Below are 21,305 nucleotides of genomic sequence, written 5' to 3'. Positions count from 1 at the left end.
ACAAGACATGTGGTGACTGTCACTGTGGGAAACTGTTTCCTGACCAAATTAATAATCAATTACTTTCATTATCAATGAATCGGTCAGTCGATATATCTGTGACACTGCACTCTCTCACTATGTTGTGAAATATGTTGCAGTTTGTTGCTGTATTCGACACATTGAACTACAAAAAGCACAATCGCAGCACAAAACTGTTTGTGTTCCAACAAATATTATAAATCAAACTCAAATATTTGTTATTTTACATTGGAATCTTTTGACGCCCCTAATACCAAAGGAATCAACATGATTAAGCAGATAAAAGTATATTTCGTTTCTTTTGAAGTATTGAATACTGTGGGTGCATTGAGAGTTCAGCACAGGTCACGTGATCTAGAAACTACAGCCGGGTGTTATTGATTTGTAGTCTGTGCAGTCATGTGTACATAATTAGCATGCATCCTCAGACTTCACACCGCCATGAATGCAACAGTAGATGTATAAATGTAGATGTGTCAAATCTAAAAAGGTTCGTCCTAACACTTGTCTCATCTCTCGTCACAGTTGCGGCGGATGCAGAAGATGCTGCAGAGGATCCAGGATCAAATGCACAATCAGAAAGAAGGCTATTAACACAGGACAGCACCGTGTCTCTCTGTAACTGGGATTAAAAGAAGAAAAAACACCCAGGAAACCTTTATTCCTCTCTAGAACATTGACATCCCTCTGTGTCCACCTAACCACCACTCAACCTCATCAACAGCACGTTACACTTGGATCAGGGAGGAGGTGGTAAGATGTTGTGACGCAGCTTCCCTTTATCCTCTCTGACATTACCACTGCTGCAGACACTCGGCCGTCCACTCCTCTGTTTTCTGTTCTGTCATCACTTCATTTTAAAAACAGATTAGTTGTTTGTTTGAATAACCTTTAATGGTAAGGAGGGTGGAATAGCAGCGTATGTTGCGATCTGATTTTTCAAATATTTTGTGACTTTATTTAGCCACATGATCACAGGGTTGTTTTGTTTTTATTTTATTTTTTTACATGAGGTCTTTTTTTTTTATGCACACTTTTCTGGTGCAAGTGTTCTATTTTTATTATCTCTATAGGTCAACATGCATACTGTTAATAATGTAATTTTCTATATTACACTCATTAACATTTGTTCTACTGTTTTTCATCTGTTATGAGTTCCTGGTTTTATTTGAACTTCACTGCTTGACATTATGTATGGTTGATAGTTGTATGTGGATTTATCTTCAGCCGAGGTTCCCGCTTAATGCGAGGATTGTGGAGCTTCATCTACAGTTTGTTTTATCAGTGTCTGCATGTTTATCATACTTGCCACCTCTGCTGCCTGGCATCATGGATGCTCAATGTTGGCCAGTCTTAACTCACAGCAATGCTTACTGATCGCCATATCAACGTTTAGAATATTCTCACTTTTTACATGACAAAGTTGTTATTATTATTTGGTGAACTCCCCCAACACAAACAGAGTTGTTTCAAAGTTAGTTCCTCGTGGCTAATCCACCAACAACTTTGAGAAGACGAGACTCTCTGATCTGCATGAGGTGAGCGTCCAAGAAAAAGGGCCATGCAGTGTATTTATTTTTGCATGTGTTGTGTGAAGGTTTCTCTGATTTGCAGATCAATTTAGTGATCACAAGGTTATTTATGGGCAATGAAAAAATGTATCTAACTGTTGGGGAAAATATATTGAGAGGAAGTGGATTTTTTTATTTTATTTTGGTATAATTATGTCCTTAAGGGATCTCATGTGTTGGATGTGTTCTAACCTTAATGTTTATCTTATAACCAAAGCCAACAAAGACAAACTTAGATTTGTTTCAAAGTGTGAATTTTGTTTTGTATTGACAACAAGAATATGACTTATCAAAGAGTAATGAACAACATTATCGGATGAACTTGATTCTCTTGCTAATTGTTTCTGTTTCAAGTAGAAACCTTTTTTTTTTTTTGGAAATTAGACGACTGCCACGTTGTGTGACCTTTATGTAACATTCCTCAAGCTTCTGTCCCAGAGTCATGTGTTGCTTTTGTTTCTGAATTTGTTTTATAATAAATTTGTCTTTTGTTATTCTACCTTTTGGAGTATATTTATGTAATACATTTATAAATGAAATGCGGATGGAGAAGACCATATGTACACATTCTAATATTGTAATAAAATATGAATATAATTTCATATCTCCATTAGACATTGGGTTTTGCTTTTATGTTGTGAAAATGTAAGCAGAATTGAATATGGCTTGATTTTAATAAATGAGTTTACCTGTAACACATTTTAATCAACTAATCTTACATGAGATTTTTCACCATTACAAACTTATTTATAGATGCCTTTAAAAGTAGGACTTTAGTGAACAGAATTCTGAATTAAATAGAATTAATAGAACATAATATACGAGTGTTTTTTCACTTTATAACATACTATACTATGAATTCTTTAAAACTTTTTATATGACGTTTAAAAAAAAGAATTTATGACATTTGATGACTTTCATAGCAAACTATAAGTTTAAAAAACAACTTTTAAATTAGTTTTATGACATTATTTTTTTTATGACATACTATACTGTGACCTTTAAAAATGTTTTAATGAATTGTATGACAGTTTATAACTTTAATGTTTTTAAAAATGCATACTATACTGATGAAACATTAAATTATTAATATAGCATACTATAACTCCCACACACTGTCACCTCCACTTAATGTTTTTTTAAATGACCTGTTTTGTAGAATACTATGATCTTTTGAATAATTATTTTTTTGGCATACTATACTTTAACTTAACATTTTTACACCATGCTATACTATGACATTTTTTGTGGCATCAAGATAAGCAAAATATTTGATAACATTAGAGCTGCAAAGATTAGACAGTTGATCAGTCTATCGTCACAGTTCCTCTAGTTTGTATCCTTGTAAACACACATTTGGGTCAAATCAAGACATTTAAAGATGTCACCTCTGATCAACATGTCCGTCCCAGTTTCCCAAACGATTAATCAAAAAGATAATTGCCTGATTCATTGATAATAATAATAGTTAGTTGCTGCCATAAATAATAAAAATAATATTCTTGTTCTCAAGCGAAGACGCCGAGAGACTCCAACAGTCTTCGTGTTGCTGCAATACAAAATAAATTACCAACATAACAAAAGCTTCAGACATTTGTAAACATAATACAATTTATTAAGTAGCTTTTTTATAAATTTTTAATTTTACATATTTTCCCCAGCTTTTTACATAATACAGTTAGATCTAAATGCAGCCCAACATTTACAGGCTATATACAACTTAAACTTTCTCCATAGGGAAAACACACAAGTATATTGTTGCTTCTTCAAGTATCTGAATCCCTCTTCATTTTTTACACATTTTGTTTTGCTACAATATGATTTCAATATGATTTGTTCAGGATCATTTGCGTAAAATATAGGAGGGGGGGGGGGGGTGAAAATCAGTTAAAAAGCAAAACTAAGAGTCCCTGCTTTAATCATATTGCATCAGAACAAAATAGAAAACAATTACGGGGTGAATACTTTCCAAAGTGGCCGAATGTGATATCAACATGGAAAGAGGTCTGTGTAGCCGCCACCCCCTGATATACAGCACTGAACATGGTCCCAGAAAAAAACAACTATATTATCAAATTTACACTGAACAGAAGAAGATATTCTCCAGATGAAACAAGCGACAGTACATCTTAAAATACAAAATCAGTTTTAAATGTTACATTTACATACACCTGATACTTTCATAAAGTAATCGCATTTTTCTTTAAAAAAAAACAAAACAAAAAACAAAACAAGGGCTTAACTTCTGATGAGTGCACTACTCCACATCCTTTCACAGATCAGTACATTCAGATTAAATAAGAACATGTTGCTGTTCTAGCAAGTGCTACGCTAAACTGCTGCTCATTGAGGCTAATAGAAATGTTCACAGTGCTAGCTTTGGAAAAGGATAGTCCTGACAAAAACACATTGATTGGATGTATATCAAATGTTGAACTCACTTAATACCGATCCAAAGGTTATGGATGACAGCTTCAACTCTGAGCCAGAAAATCTTACATTCCCACTGCAGCTTGTCGAAGTCAGACAGCCCCCTTATGGCTCCTCGCTTTCAAGATTATCACTAATTAACACAGTCATGGCATGCATTCACAGCATGCAAACACCCATCCTACTACCATTTGCCCTTCTAGACAGCATACTAACACATTGTACGACATTTTATGGACCTTTTTTTTATGTATTCACATTCAAAACCTCTAAACACTCCCTCACCTTGTAGCGTCTGGGTTTGTATCTCATAAGTTTAGTATTTAAATACACCACTGTGTTGTGGTGTTTACATTTAGGGGGGCATGTAGAACTGATTCTATTTGGCAAAAATATTTTTAAAATATATTAGCAGCTGTGACAAAAACATAACTTTATCCTAAAACTAAACCTTGTACTAGTGCTCAGTGAACAGTCGCCGGTATGTTTGAAGGACAAATACGAGAGATAAGTAACAAATTCAGTGTCCCAACACTTAAAAACAAGCCCTGACAAAACTGCATATTCTTTGACTTTAAGCGGCCGTTGTTTGAATGATATCCATCAGCATTATTCTTCACTGCAAGATTTTATTCATCGTCACAGGGATAGTATCATTTCATCTGCCAGCAGGGGGAACTATTGCTGTATGCATCATCAGTGAGGACTGCAGCTCCTGCTCAGGAGCTCGAGTTCAGTCCGTGATTTTGCTCCAGCACTGCAGCATGTGCCTCTGCTGGGGAGGAGGAGCTCCTCTAAATCACATCCCCAATGTGCTGGTTATGGCGGGTCCAGCACTCTGATCCTACACTGTCTGTCACAGCCCTCAAACCCAATGTAGCCTCTCAAGTACATCATCTAGTATTGGTTAATCCCCAGCTGTCACAGTGATCGCCACCAGCCAGCACCTACATGTAACATGGTGCGGACATGGACATGGTTGATCCCAAATCAAAATGTTTACCATTCAAAATCGGATGTGGCTGTACAATACGAAGATTTGACTATTCTTTTTCTCTTTTATTTTCTCCGTGGTGGAGCACTGCGACTGGCTCTGTCAGCTTGGAAAGGCCCGGGGTGCTTTACAGCATCCCTCGCCCAGAACTTCACACCTCCCGGGGCCGTGGATATGCTCGCTACGCCCTCTCTACCTGGGGGGTTTACCATGTGTATATGATTAAGTTGTTTACTAGAGCATACGACTGTTGACCACAAAGTTCTTCATAGCCTCCTAATTTTGCTTTTCAAGTGCAAAAATATAATGTAGGCCTAATGCACACTGACTGACAAAAACCCCTCAAACGTTCAACGGCCATTTTTCGAATTTCAACGGGGAGCCCTAATGGACTCTGCACTGGCAGCCATTTCTGTGAAGCTCATGTGAAATTGACTACTGCTCTATTATCTGCAACAATGGATGACACCTGAAGCTCTAAACATCTGCCCACCACCGTACATTGCCACACACGCTCCACATGATATCAATCATATCCTAAATTTAGGATCAAGATTTCAGGACACTGGCGGACTAGTTTTGAAAGATTTGTTGTAGGAATGTTCCTGGTGTTATATCGGCGGTAATGCTTGTGAATGATAGGGAAACTCTGTAGATCAGCGAGGTGTCCAGCAGCTCTCCTGCCCTCACTGCGGGCTCGTCAGAGGCCTGATCTGAGGCCTGTGGTTCTCTCCTGTCAAGGGGCGTCTCCTTCTCCCAGCCTGGCGGTTCTGTTGGCAGTGTTCAGGCCAGCTTCAGAGTGCCGATGGGGAAGGAGGGCATGGTCACCATTGTCACAGGGTTGAGCACTGTCTGACCCACCAGCTGCGGGTGGTGGGTCACCATTTGGGTGCTCACTGCTGTCTGCTTGCCAACGATGGTGGCAGCTGGTTGGCTAGTCGCAGTGCCGTTCATGTGAGGGTGGGCGTGGTTAAGTGTGTGGGTGATGTGACCGACCATAGCCGACTGTGTGACGGCCATTGGTTGGGGGTAGAGAGTGGGGAGATGCTGGCTCAGGTGAGCCACCGGGTGCACTGTGATGTGGCCGATGGGTTGGTGGCCGGGGGCTAACTGGACCGTGCCGGTGGTGGTGGAGGGAGCCAGGTGGGCGATATGTTTGGGACCCCCTCCATGGATGACGTGGTTAACTGCTTGGATGACTGAGGGATGGGACACTGAAGCGTGGGCAATAACTGTGGGGTGTAGGCTGGACGCCGTCACAATCTGTGTCTGGGTGGGGATCAGGGTCTGAGTAAGGCTGATGGGAGTGTTGGATGTTGTGAGTGTAGGTGGGGCTGCAGGCTTGGACGCTGGCTGTGGAGGAATCACTGTCAGCGACTGGAGCTGAGGCTGGTGCAGAGGGACTTTGTGCTGGATGGAGATGTGTTGGGTGATAAAGGAGGTAGTGGTGGGTGCCAGGGTTGGGGTCTGAGTGAGTGTTGCAATCTTGTGCAGCTCAGGTTTCATGGTTTGAGGCACGGTGGGTAAGGCAGTCTGTGCTCTCGGCGCAATCTCATCCTCCAGGTCATCATCCATAATGTCTTCACCTTCTGCAACACCAACAGATGAAATCATTAACTCAGTATTATCAGATGCAATATGATTTGTGCAGTGTTCCATGTCCCTGACTGCCAGTCTACCTGAGGCCGTGGAGGTGGAGGCCTGGTCCTCCTCTGGCTGTACTGTCTGTCGGAGGACGCGGTCGATCTCGATCACATCCATCCACTGGCTCAGCTCGTTCTTCAGCTCTGCTAATCGCTGCTGCGTGGCTATCTTCTCTCTGGCCAGTCGCTCCATGTCGTGCTCAGTACTCCTTCTCTTTCCGCTTCAACGTCTAAAAAAAAGGGAGAAAGCAGAAGTACAACTTGTTACCAGTTTGTTGGGTACAAGTACAAAAGGTAATGCAATAATCCAAAACAAACGCACCAAAATACATCCCGTCTTTGTGAAGCTGTGCTTTTGTTGACACTGTGTCAGAGGGACGTTGATTTAACTCTGTGCTAATGTTTGAGGCCTTCGTTGATGGGTTGGTATTGGAACTTTTCCATTTCATGCTTCTTTATACTTCTGCTTCACTATACGCACGCAGATATTGTACTTTTCACTCCACTACATTTATTTGACAGTTTTTCGTTAGTTATTTTAGAAATAGATATAGAATAGAAATAGAAAACCAGCATTAATGCCCATGCTGAAGGTTAGAGCGGATTAATAAAAAGGAATAGGTCTAAGAAATTATTATTTAAAGATAAACCTGCGAGCAGAGCCTGTGTGCAGGGAGCAAAGTAACAGAGCTAAAGAAGCACAGGGGGAGTGAGGAGACGAGGGTGGAAAGTAGGAGGTGCTTCCAGGCTGTGGCTCTTTGTGACCCAATTTCCCTAAACACATCAACTGACACGAGGCAAAACAAGTCAAAACAAACTGAGCTGGAGTTCCCTGTACATGGCAACAGGAGGAGGAGGAAATGTATAGAAATGACATGTATATAACTGCACACTGTAATAATAATGCAAATGTACAAAGAAATGTTGAGCAACATATAAACTGATTCGCAAATTATTCCAAAAATAAATAACTGCTGGCTAAAGTAATACAGCCGGGATACAGTTACTGGATTAGTGTTTTGAACCCTTCATATGTTAAGTTCATCTCAGCCAAAGTATCCGACACAACCTCTGGCATCGCTGGGAGAGGCTCGGGGGAAATGACACTGTGTGAAATGTGTTACCAGCAACCTGATGACTCAGGATCATAAAGCCATTTCCCCAAAAGGGTGGGCTTCCTGTTAGTGTTCATGCCACCGTGTATCTGTGAGGTTACGGTACATGTGCACGTCATCTTGTGTGAGAGTGACAAATGGGCAACTTTGTGTGTGTTGTGTGACTAATTGTAGCGGCATGTAGAGATTTCTGCCAGCGTGGGCCGTGCGTGTGCGTCTACAGTACAATATATGTACATAAATAGCAAAGGGGCACAAAAGGCGGGCCTTGTGTAATTCAGCACCTGTCTCTAGTACTTATCCAGGATTAGAAATGGCACGGTCCAAGCAGTCTGTGCGTGGACTGTATTCAGTCACTAACACATAAATACAAACTCAGAGGAAGTGCTGTTGACATGTGTGTGGCACAAGATCGCCATGAACAGAACCTAATTAATCCCAATTATATCCACATCAAGTTATAGACACATTACTGACACATACTGAGCGGGACATGTGTAACCATGACACTTTCTGAATGACCTCAAACCTTACTTGCCGTTTCTGTACTGCAATTTACTTTGTTACTTATCGGCCGACACGTACACCGATATATCCGTAGTAAACTAATATCAGCCTGGCAGCTTTATCGGTCTAGCTCGGCTTTAAATACTAGTTTCCAATATGAACAAACAGCAAATTAGAATCAATTGTCTTCACTCAGCATTGTTAAAGACAAACAGAGGAAACACTGCTCTCTGCTGTGCATCTCATTACTTGTGAAAGTGCTCGAGTGTTTCTGAAGAACCACAGGAATTCAAGTATTGCATCATTTCTCAGTCATGCACACACGCACACGCACACGCACACACACACACACACACACACACACACACACACACACACACACACACACACTGGTTTCTACCTGTTGTAAGCATGGAAAACAGGACAAATCCTAAAGTCCACAGATGAATAAGTAACGTGTTACACATCTGGACACATCGTATCAACAGCCGCTCTCCGTCAAGAAGAGCTGATGACATCGGTACTTCAGTCTGAACGCGCTAACAGTATCCTCGGTCGCAGCACATGATGTACTGAAATGCCCCCATCTTTGGTTGTCATGGAAACAGATGAAAACCTCATAAGGTTTCCTCGGTAACCTGAAGGACCATGCTCACCTTCATGTGCCAAAGATGCTATTCAGTTGAAAGTGTATTCTTTTTGCATCTGGGTTTAATAATGATCACACACACACACACACACACACACACACACACACACACACACACACACACACACACACACACACACACACACACACACACACACACACACACACACACACACACACACACACACACACACACACACACACACACACAATGTGACACGTGGACCGAGAGTAAAAAAAGGAGGCTCCCTTTTTTACTCTCATGTATCAGCAGGCAGCTTTATGCGAGCGGCGCCACAACTGTGCATGCCTCAAACGATGACTCATGTAGAGAAACGCTCCACAAACACCGAGACCCACTGAACTCGCCCTGTTGCGGTGCTGATGGGGGACAGAGCAAACACTGTGTTTGTCTCTTTAGAAACCCAAGTCTGCCGCTGATTCATCCCACATGACTTCATCCCCCTGTTAATAATGTCACCAGGTTGGTAAGACACAAGGTCAGAGTACCTTTTGTCTCTTTGCTGCACATGGCCACACCCCTGAGCCTACAAACCTCCTCGATCAAGAGAGACAAGGCCTCACCTTTGCCTTGTTTGCATGTGAAAATGTAGATCAGTACAAGAATAGGTTGCTTTATATGCTTGTGTCTGGTGTGTGTGTGTGTAAGGTAAACACTGCCTGAGCGCTGTCACCAGCAATGCGAGTGCTGAGCACATGGCCCCACATAGAACGGGAAAGGGAGGGCGGCAGATAGCGGGGGATTGAAAGAGAGCAATACAAGCTGTACTCACTGACTCACTTTTGCAGCAGACGGCACAAGGCTGGGTTTTCTTAAAGGGCCAGGAGCACAGGAAGCCACGTTGCAGACATGCTGCTCAGCCTGGATGACTGATCAGGCTTCTGCACGGAGGTCTTGTGACAGTGTGGTAACCATAAACCTTTGTCTCACTGTGCCTTCAAGCTGCAGCAGAGAACTTCACGTGGTGCCTGACTTCAACAATAAAAGGCTTGTTTGTGGGAGAAAAAATAAATCCTACTTTTGCACACTACGCCTTGTGTGTAAGCTTGTGCTGGTCAAAACTGACCTTATTACCTCATCGGGGCATAGGGCCGGTGGAAAGTCCAGACCATGCTCGAGTGCAGTCAAAGAGTACTGAGACAACAGCTCTGCACTCCACTTATAAAGCTGTTTTGTGGTACTCATAGCATAAAATCATAATTTTCTAAGAGATGGATACTATACATGCTTATGTGCCACAGCGGTTATATTTGACTGCAGTCTCGTCACAGAGACTTTCACAAAGACAAAGCTGAGACCTTAAAATATTTAAAAGGTGACCTCAACTGCCACGGAAGACTGATTCTTTTTAATGTTCAAGGCTAAATGAACAATAAATGTCAAAGCAATCAGTGGTTTGTTTTAAGGCAAGGCTTTTAAGGAAATGTGCCATTATGTGTCCAATTAAATGCTTCAAATATTTAAAACACATACGCAGCTTCCTCCTCCTCAATACTCAGATTTTCCCCACCAGATGGCACAACACGTTTCAAACTGGCATTAGTTTGCACCTCCACAAGCAGCGGAGGAACAAGTTCAGTCAGCTTTGAAGGGAAAATGAAGCGCGAGCGAGTAAAACGAGCCTTGTGTTTACCGCTCCATGTTCCCTCCCTGCTGCTGCCAGCTAAGCCTTGTGGTACAGCGAGTCCTGCAGGTTGCAGTGCAGGGGCGGAGGCCAGCAGGGGGGTGGGGGGGGGGGGGGGGGGGGTGACGTCACGCGGCTCACGCTAGCCATGTGCTTGCTGCTCATGTGGCCTTAAAAGCTCTGATATGCAGGATGGAGGGAGGAAGGGAGAGGAGGAGCTCTAATGCACCAGTCCTCTTTTTACAGCCTCGGCTTTCGCAGCACCACTACAGGCTCAGGGGAAAGCCTTTAGGAACAAGATGTAATACATTTAAAGTAAAAACCCAAAACGTCCATGTACAGCTCTCTAAATATGAAAACACAACCGAAAAGCAAAATGTTTTTTACGTTTAATGTATTTGCATGGAAGGTTTCTGGTCAGTTAAGTTGCTGAGTCATTTGGACTTGAAATGAAATGCGGAAGTGAAACTTGAACTTCTGTGGAGAAATGATCATAAAACTTCTCACCGATTTTTGCAAGCTGACACTTAAGATAAAAGGGAAGATAAATCAAATGAAGTGTGGTGCCGAGCATAAAGCCTCTCCTGAGCTCGGTGTTTTTGTGTGCAGGCTGCTTCTCTGCTGCCAGCCCAGTGGAGGGCAAGGACAGGGGCGGGGAGGGAGCTGTGTGCATGCACGACACACGTCTGTACCAGCCATGTCAAGATGACAGTGTGCACACGTGATTTGTTACGGCTTCCAATCACCTTAAGTGCCTTTCTTTAACTCCACCCCTCCAAAACAAAACCAGCTCGGCCAAAGAAAAAAGCCACCTAAGGACAAGCACAAGGAAACTTACAAAAGCAGCTGAACTGTTCTGACCTACAAGAGATAATATATATATATATATATATATATATATATATATATATATATATATATATATATATATATATATATATATATATATATATATATATATATATATATATATATATATTATCTCTTGTAGGTCAGAACAGTTCAACAGTACAAAGATGTACTTTAATTTGTCCAGCTCTGGTGGATTTTCAAAGAATAAATGAATGGAATACGTTGTGCATGTCTAGATACAACCTGACAGTTGACATTTCTTGGAGAAAATGGGATCGGTTGTGATATTTCTCTTCAGTCTATTTGCTTAAAACATATCAGTTGTCCAGCTCAGCGGTTGATAGGCGGAAAAGAGAGGCAGGTCAGTCTGCCACTCAAACACAACACTCTCAACAGGGTGTTGCTTAATCACACAGAGAGGGTGCAGAGGGAGGGAACTTGGGTGACGAGCTCTGCACCCACGCTGTCCTACTTTCCCTCAGTTTCCACGCGCAGAGAGGAAGATCCAGACTGCTGCTTGTCAGAGTATCAATTCTGCAGAATGTGCATTAGTAGACCTGCCCCACTGTTATATAACAATAAGAAATATGAACACTACAGGGTTGGTCCTTTTATAAAAAGGCCTGAAAAACTCCTAATTATTCTGCACGCTTAACGTCATCACTAGACAAGTGTTAATACAATAAACACTGTTCTACTAGCTTACATGATATTCCAATAAGCACTGTGTACCTGGATTATGTAATTATAACAATTACGGCACAAATACACACAAAAACATGACAGCCATGTCTTTAATTACACCTTATGCAAATGTCGGGTGAACTTGTGTCTGCCTTACAGTATCTATCTATAGGAGCAGATCCAAGACACACAGTAAACATTACGACACGCTCAACAGCACAGTCGGTCTGAAAGAGTTCAACTAGGCCAGTGGTGGACCTTTGCAACCAGGATACTCTCACAGTGAGTCTGACGCAAACACACGGTGAGTCATTCACGGACATGGCACATGCTCTTACAACTAGACACAGAGTCGCTTAGAAATGGTACAAAAGAGGAAGCATTACAGATTCCTCAGTAAAAAAGGATCCAAACACTGAATTACAAAAACGGCACGAAATTGCAAGAATAAGAAATGACTTTGAGTGAAATGTAAGGAAACAATGTTCTGGCAGGAAGGAGGTTTTCAAGAGAAGTCAACCCAACATCCATTTATCTTGTACTTTGTGTCCTTTCCAATACATTTCAGCCCTGAAAGATCCCAGCAAGGAACAACATAATGTAAACAGTGAAAAGAGAAGGAAAAGGAAACGCCTGCACACTTACTCCATGCCACAAGAGTTTAACAATGACAACGTTTCAATCCTACTTGGATCTTCGTCAGGTCATGCTTGGAAAAAAATTAATAATTGTGTATTGTGTATAAATATGGATGGCATAGATCCAAGCAGGATTGAAACAAACCCAAAGAAATGCGGTTGTGATTGTGCGACAAAAGGAGTATGCTATTTTCATACCAATTCCAATTCTATTGCACCAGAGACTCAAGCTCAGACTCCAGCGTGGCTTTAAAATAATGGAGGCTCTTTTGTCCAGTGGTTATCGTAAATGCTATTAACCTATACAAACAAGTTTCAGCGAGATTCACAAACATGATTGAACACAGGCTGAAGCTGGGAGGCTGATACTAATCGCTCAGTCAGTTGCAAGAACATTTAGTTTAACCGTGATACAATAAAGATCTGGCATATGATAGTTGTGTCGCTACAGGCCTTTGCTGAACTTACAGCAAACTGGACTCGTCCTACCTGGATGTATCTCAGCGCACTTCTCAGCACACTCAGATTGGAGGTCTTCTTCTCGTCTATGTTGGGGATGTTCTTTTTCAGCGTCTCAAAGCACTCCTTCAAGTGTGCTCGTCTGACAGACACAAAACACAGAGAGGGGATTTGAGACAGCAGGAATGGTAGAGCCACACTTGGCTTTATTTTAGTAACAGATGATTACCACAACAACATTTTTAATTAGTGTTCTCGACTAAAAAAAAAAAAAGATCAAGCTTAGCATTAAAAATAAAAACGGCTACAAATAAAAAAGTCACCAGTCAGTTTCAGAGAAAACACACTATGTAGCTAGTACACTATTATTCAAATGTAACAATGCAAATAACCTCAGATTGCACTCTCTTTAAGGAGGCCCTATGGTAGACAGGTTGAACCCACCTGTTTTTCTCAAGCTTGTTATGCACTTCTCTTGTGCCTGCCCTGTAAGAGCACAGATGAGAGCACAGTAAGAATTTGGTGTTTAAAGGGCAATGTGACAAGATTAATCAAAATCAACCAAAGAAGAGTTTTCTTGTTGTGTTGCTAGCAGATAGTTTAGTGACAATAATATTCTGTCTTTTAGAGGTGAAATATCAATAATGTAACAGCTTCACAAATGCTAAATTCTGCTCGTTTTTCTCCATTTCAAATCATTACAAGACTTTGAGTGATTTTAGGAGGCTACAGGTCAAATGTACCTTTATATTTTTTTAAGATATTGATTGACAAAAAATAAACAGATCAAATAAAAACAATACTCCTATTTAAATAATAATGTAAACAAGATAATAGACGTACCCTCCAGGCCTCTTCTTGTCTAGCTGGCGGCCGTCATCAGGAGGACTCCCCCGGCTGACGGGGCCGTTCTGTAGAGGAGCCTGCTGGAGCACAGGGCCCGCCTGAGGGAGTAAGGCATGTTGCTGTGGGGGCGAGACGATGGATCCAGGGTAGCGTTGAACCAGCTGCTGCTGTAATTTAGTATTGTTAGTTTGGGCAATAAGCTGCGGGTGAAGGTGGTGGTTCTGGATCAGCTGCTTGTGGCTGGCGGTCAGCACGGAGGTCGGCTGGTCAGGTTTGGGTTGTGGAGAGCGGGGCAGAGTGGCGGCAGGTGGCGGAGCAGCTGGAGGAGAGAGCGTGGCGACAGGCAGAGTGGGTGAGCCTGTCGGGTTGGGGTTGACCACAGGGAAGGGGATGACAGTGATGGCCATGGAGGGGGGAGGCAGAGAGGGTGGGATGGGCGCCGGGCGGCCCTCAGTGCGCAGCTCCTCTGCTTTAGAAACATTGTTGATGTGGATTGTCGAGTTATAGTTCACATCAGCGTGCCTCTGCTCGGCCAACTGCTCCAGACGATGCTTTTCCTTTAAGTCATCCTCTGTGGAAGAAAAACGGCAGGTTAAAGAACAAATATCACACTATACACACACACTTCAGGTACCGTGAATCACAGTACATGAATACGTTTTGTTAGATTACAGAAAAACAATCAAAAATAGAACAGTGACCTTGATTAAGATATTCGGGAAAGTATGTGACAGGAAACACATCAGGCCTATTTTCAGTCCCGACTGGCGTATACTTAATATAAACCAACGCCAATATTTAACAAACCATTGCGAAGTCCTTGGTGAGACAACATAACAAACACACAAACCAAGGCCTGCCACCCTGCCCTAGTAAAGTGTTCAAGACTTAAAGCTACAGAACATTTTGAACGTCATTACCCAAAACCCAAAGTAACACGATGCCAGGTTTCTGTTTATCCACGCAGCAGCAATGCCAAATAAAAGATAACAAAGATAAACAGTAATATCGTACAACAGTCAAATGTCTGGGCTCGCTTGTAAACAGGCTTAAAGCCGGGACAGGCAACTTTAGAGAAACCAGCAAGAGGAAGCTAGATTTTAAAAGTATTCAACTGAAAAAATCCCAGCACCTCCGTCCAAAGACACTTCCCCAAAACACATGAAAGCACACAGCCTGACTACCACTGGAGGACGAGTCCACGAGAGAGCGTTGACATCGTTAACCGTATTCAACGACCTCAATGAGTGCTCGGGTAGAGCACGAGCAGGTAGGCCATCTACTCGTTTCATGTGGGCCAATGAAATGATTGGACGAGCTAAAAGGTGTGACGATCCATCAATCGGGAACAATACAGAGATTCAATGATCAATGATCCTCGATCATCGACGCAAAGTTAAAACATCGATGCAAATCATCATCTTTAACAGACTTTGTGACATCAGCAAATATTGTAGCGTTGTCCAAAGAATCGCTATAATATTGTATCGTGACAAAAGGTATTACAGACAGCACTTCTTTCTTTGTCAGAGCATTTGATGTATTGCTTGATGTCAGTTGAGAATTTAGACAAATATGACAAACAATGCTTCTGAAATAAATGTGCTACTCTATCTTTAAATGTATGTGTATTTTTACATTTACAAGATCCTGCCAAGCTTCAGACACACTCTGTGTAAAAGAGGGTTGTTGCTCTACTGGAGGTACAGCTCGCTGTAATTTAATCCCAGTCACAGTCCATTGACCAAATTGTGTTGGGGAGGTGGGTCCAAGATGGCTCTACATCTCTACTAACAAAGCCCCCGCTGAGGGAACCCTTTCCATGTCACCTATGTCAAGAACTTAACATGCTGCATGTTGTGAAGACTGTAATAGTTAGTAACCTTTAAATTGAATTAGAAAAAAATCTACTTTGCTGACTTCAGTCATTTTTTGAAGAAATCGCAACAAACATTTTGAAAAAGAAACTTGTTGTTATGTAAAATATTTGAAAATAAAATGAAAAACCTGAGAGTGTAACAATAAATGTGACAAAATATGTGCAATACTGCAGTATTTTGTCCTAAAAAGAGGAATAGGAATCACAGAGCTTCACCAGCCTTGTAGAAGTATCCAATCATATTCAAGACAGCCTCTACATTATGTATGCATGCTGGAGAAAGAGGCTCTATGTGTAGTTGCTATGGCAGCTGTGATGTTCACTGTTGAGATGTCAGATACGAATAGTTGTCATTTTGCAGGGTCACTGCAGCACTACACCCCGCTCGGGCTGAATTATTCCAACATTTATACAAATCGCAATATGGCCAGCGGCAATTTTCCAATAGCAGGAGGCGCAATATTTGTTTAAAACAATTGTTAGAAATGAGGATGTAAAAGAGGAAGGAGACATTTTCATGTCTAAATCTCTCTGGAGAACAATTCAACTGTATCATATTTACCAGTCCAGAGTGTCACCATTGGCGACATAGGTGTGTTACGTTACACTGAACAATCTTGTCTTAAAGTAAAATAAAGCAGAAAAGAACAAGATGTTCTGTGACTGTGCTCGCCAGCTTTCGTAAAGTGTTGAACGTCCTGTTATGAGAGACTGATCATTTAGTATTGCGGTGCAGACACACACTAGACTGAGAAGTAGCCTTATCTGAGGGAAAATATATGAAGCACTTAGAAGAACAAGAGGATTTTCTATAGACATTATATAACTGCAGCACATTGAGAAACACTGGCCTACTTTTCTCCACACAGTGACCTGCTCTACAGTAGCAGAAAGGGAGGAGGAGGGGGGAGGACTCTCCTCTCCCAATGCAGCATGGCGGGAGGAGCTGGGAGAGGGATAAAGCAGGAGCTCTCACTCTGAGCCTTTTCTGAATATCACAAATGTCTCTATAATGCTAGAAGGTGCAGAACTGCAGGCCTCATCAGAATATGTTTGCTAAAGTAATAGCATTTTGGCTTCACACATAATTTCCCGTAATGGAACATTTCTATATTAACTGTTTAAAGTATAAGTACAAGGTGAGCTTGTTTACTGCAACATGCCCACGCTGCCGTGTTACCTCGTCATTAGCGTGTAGGGACTACACTTCCCTAAATTCTGCGTTGAACCATTTTCACGCCTGATACAAAAGCAGTTCAGCCCATTTTGCTTTAAAAAAAAGTCAAATCTGTTGTCAGAGTCAAATCCGTAGCTACAAAAAGACCTTCAAGGTGTAGGTGCAGTATTTACAGCTTCACTTTCTAATGATAGATTTACAAGCTTTAAATTCGAAGCGGGAACGTCCAAAGCAGGGCGATTGACAGAGCAATTTAGGATATGAATTGGTAGTGTTTGAAGATTACAGTCCATGTTTGAAAGGGACCTAATGGTTGTGGAAACTCAGCTCTCCATATGCTGTTAATGCAGTATGAAGGTTGAAGGACATCTTCCACTGTGCATTTATATAGTTAATAGTTACACATATTTTATTGGTTGCAATATTGAAGAATGGAAATGTAATTGGCAGGGACACGTTGGTTGACATGAAACAACATGTGTATTGTATATTGTTTCCTGTACATACAAAACTGAATGTTATTTACAGGGGTGTCAAGATATCACGATTATTGTAGCCAAAAGAATTCACGATAATGATCTTATTACGATATCTAAAGAAATTTAGAAAAATAAAAGTGTGTAGGGTGGTGGAGAGTCTGTAACCATAACTGTATACAATGATTTAAGAGGAGCTGGATTATTTACACAATATTATAATATCACGTTATTAACATGATATCGATATTTCATATTTTAAATTGCACGTTATCGTCAATACCGGTATATATCTACACACATATCCATTGCATATTAACACATACTGCAGTTAGTATGTAGTGTGGCATTTGGGACACGCTGCATGTCTTTGCTTTAGCCATTGAGCGACAGCATTTGTTTGATTTGTTGCTGCAAATTTTGTTTAAAAAAAAACAAAGTAGTGCACTAATTTCTTCGAGGAGGTGGTCAGGTTTTCTCCAGACTGCATATAGTAGTGACTCATCCTCACCATAAACAATCTTTGGGAGGGGTAGCCCAGCACGCACGTGGTGAAAGGGGCGGGGCAACCCCCTGCTGATAACATATGGAGGCGTGGTTGTTTGATATACGTCACCATCAGACACCCAAAGCCACGAGCGACTGAAAGGCCATGGAGTTTGTGTTTTTTTTTTTTTTTTAAGAGACAAACAATGAGACTGAAACATGCATGTGCACGGTGTTACACGACTACGCCACTTAACGTTTTTAAAGAGCAGACATGATTGAGGAGCACAGATGCATGAAGGGGAAGCCTGAAAGCCAGACTCTCTTGATCCCCGGCGGACGATGTCAGGTCATCATTATGTAAAACCAGCTTAGCATCCCCTGCGCCACCGCCCTTTATCCCTGCATGTTTTGGTCATTTGATTTTAAATGTCTCGAGGCAGTGCGTGCAGTCGGTCACATATATACTATCAATCAAAAGCAGAAGGGGAAAGCATCCGATTACTTTACAGTGATGCTGCTGTTGTAACAACCACGTCTATGCAGATGGTTTCAATGCAGTAACCCCTGATACTGCAGCAGCCCATGTATGTTTATTAGCTATTTTGGACAGCTATGATTTAGGTTAAGATGCAATCACATTGTTAGATAAACCAAGAGGTAACGTAATTACGCAACGCGTCTGCACACTAAAAACGAATATGAAAGTAAAACTGAAATGTCACTCACTGACTGCAATATATTTCCACCCAGTAGTTTTTCATATATATATTTTTTAAATCAACAAACCGTCGATGTGTATTCTGTAATTAGTTCATGAATGGCGCTGATCGATAAACAGGGTTTGTCTTTAACTCCGAAAATAAATCCTTCTGAGACACGTTTCACAGAATTCTTGAGTATTTTACATTTAATATTCCATTGTTACCTATGTTGTAAAAACATGAACTATATTTCTAATAAAATACCAACTTACCACGTGCTTTCTGTTGTTGCTGGGCTTGCAATTCCAAAAACTTGGCTGCTTCCAGAAGCGTTTCGATGCTCATTTCTGTCCAGTTAGAAAGACTGTGGCTTGATCTTTTAAGAGAATGGCGATAAAGCAAATGCGATATGCGCCCGAGTACTTCAGGGAGAGGTTCCCAGTCTAACGCTGGAAAAAGGGTAATCGGATACCCCCTCGGTAGAAACTCTACCACTTACGTAGAAGAGTTACAAACAAGATGGCGCTCAAAGTAGTAGGAACAAATAAGGTTTGTGAATCACGTACCGTTTGTAACCGCCCACAGACAGACACACTCCCTCCCGTGCTCAGAGCAGAGAACACGACAAACCACGGAGAAGGATTGGGAGTGGGTTAACAACTGTGTTATAAAGCTCCACACACAGTTGTAAACATGGCGCTACACTTTACACTTTACATTATATTTTTAAAAAAGAAAAATGTTACAACATGTTGCTAAAAGAAAATGCTAACACTGACCGTCAAGTGTCGCTTAGCAACCGCTCGAGCCCAAACAAGGGAGCAGCTTTCCGTTCCCGACAACAGAAACGTTTTTCACGCTTATAATGACTAAGGGGATTTTCAGATAACTTTTTATATTTTATACTAGTGTAATAATTGTTTATAATCCTGGCATTTTGATTTTATCTCTACTTGTCTATTACATTTCACTCTGAAAACGCTACTTCCAACGGTTATAAATATGTTGTGTTATAAATATAACGCATTGTTGACATACATAGCCCGCAACAAAAATGTTGAATTGCCTTTGTTGGACATGTTCTCATTTAAAGACTTATTTTTTAAAAACAATTTGGCTTGTTAAAAGTGTGATTTTTTTTCAGGTGGTCTAAACATTTCAAGGTTGCTACTGTTAGACTTGCCCAAAGTATGTCCGTGCTCGTTTCAAGGCTTTAGAAAGATGTGGATTTTTTTCCTTATCATATAAAAAGGAATACATATACCATTTGTGCACAAATAAAACATAATTATTGTCGTCCAGTGCCTGATGTAAGAGAAAACGTTACGAGACGTTCACAACCGTCTCCGTAATTTACTAGTAACCATGACTGCAGCATATTTACATCTCATTGATGAATTGTTCAACAGCCAATCAGCGTGAAGAACAACAAGGTCCGCACACATGGATACAAGCTATTGTGCTGCATCTCTTCTGCGTCCAGGCTTTAGATCATAATGAAGATACATCGGCTGTAGTCTTGATAACAGGAGTCTAGCCAGCCAGTAGCTAAGGATAAAAAAACAAACAAAGAAATTAAAGCAGTTTGAGTTGTGGCTGAAGTGTAAGAGCATTAAACACGGTGCATTATCTTCATCACCTTTTTAAACATTTGACTAAAATGATAGCCTACTCTACTTAAGTATTTATATTCCTTGCTAATGTACTTTATACTACTACACTGCATTTCAGAGGGAAATGTGGCTTTTTCTTTTTGTGATCTCCAGCAGCATATTATAATCCAATTATAGAGGATACATCATCATGAAATGGGACATTCTGCAATATAAAGTACTTTTTGTACTATGCGTCTAGTATGATACATACTTTTGTATTTTTACTCAACATTTTGAATGCAGGATTTTTTCTTTTAACAGTATTTCAAGACTGTGGTATTGCTCATTTAAAGTAAAACATTGTTATATTTCTTCCACCACTGCACATAGGGCTACATACTAAGGCTACAGCTGCTACCTTATTATTCAATTGTACAGGTACATCTTAATAAATTAGAATATTGTGGAAAAGTTAGTTTATTTCACTAATTCAATTCAAAAGGTGAAACTCATATATTATATGGATTCATTACACACAAAGTGAAATATTTCAAGCCTTTATTTGTTTTAATCTTGAGGATTACGGTTTACAGCTAATGAAAACCCAAAAATCAGTATCTCAGAAAATTACAGTATTACATAAGACCAATAGAAAAAGGATTTTTAATACAGAAATGTTGGCCTTCTGAAAAGTATGTTCATGTGTCTGCACTCAGTACTTGGTTGGGCCTCCTTTTGCATGAATTACTGCATCAATGCGGCGTGGCATGGAGGCGGTCAGCCTGTGGCACTGCTGAGGGGTTATGGAAGCCCAGGTTGCTTCGATATCTGCATTGTTGGGTCTTGTATCTCATCTTCCTCTTGACATTACCCCAGAGATTCTCTATAGGGCTCAGGTCAGGCGAGTTTGCACTTCACTGACTCCAGCCTCAG

General features: G+C 41.1%; 2 protein-coding genes across 6 annotated transcripts in view; one reads left to right on the top strand and one right to left on the bottom strand.

Annotated features, from left to right (window-relative positions):
• The window catches only part of septin4b (septin 4b), a 42,292-nt gene extending 40,005 nt beyond the window's left edge, over window positions 1–2,287 (top strand). For all 5 annotated transcript variants that reach the window (XM_029446172.1, XM_029446169.1, XM_029446171.1 and 2 more), the window contains one exon: window positions 547–2,287. In XM_029446172.1, the coding sequence (XP_029302032.1) occupies window positions 547–615 (69 nt within the window). In that variant the 3' untranslated portion in view covers window positions 616–2,287. The remainder of the gene's footprint in view (window positions 1–546) is intronic.
• Window positions 2,288–3,189: 902 nt separating this feature from the next.
• Window positions 3,190–19,303, bottom strand: mnta (MAX network transcriptional repressor a). Its single transcript, XM_029446352.1, is given in 7 exon segments — window positions 3,190–6,605; window positions 6,696–6,861; window positions 6,863–6,889; window positions 13,240–13,351; window positions 13,654–13,695; window positions 14,053–14,626; window positions 19,050–19,303. Coding segments are annotated over 7 exon segments (1,800 nt in total). The 5' UTR covers window positions 19,123–19,303; the 3' UTR covers window positions 3,190–5,799.
• Between the last annotated feature and the right edge of the window lie 2,002 nt (window positions 19,304–21,305).

This window comes from Cottoperca gobio, chromosome 13 (genome assembly GCF_900634415.1).
Source record: "Cottoperca gobio chromosome 13, fCotGob3.1, whole genome shotgun sequence".
NCBI lineage: Eukaryota > Metazoa > Chordata > Actinopteri > Perciformes > Bovichtidae > Cottoperca > Cottoperca gobio.
The sequence above is the reverse complement of the archived record's forward strand: the minus strand, read 5'-3'. Positions and strand labels throughout refer to the sequence as shown.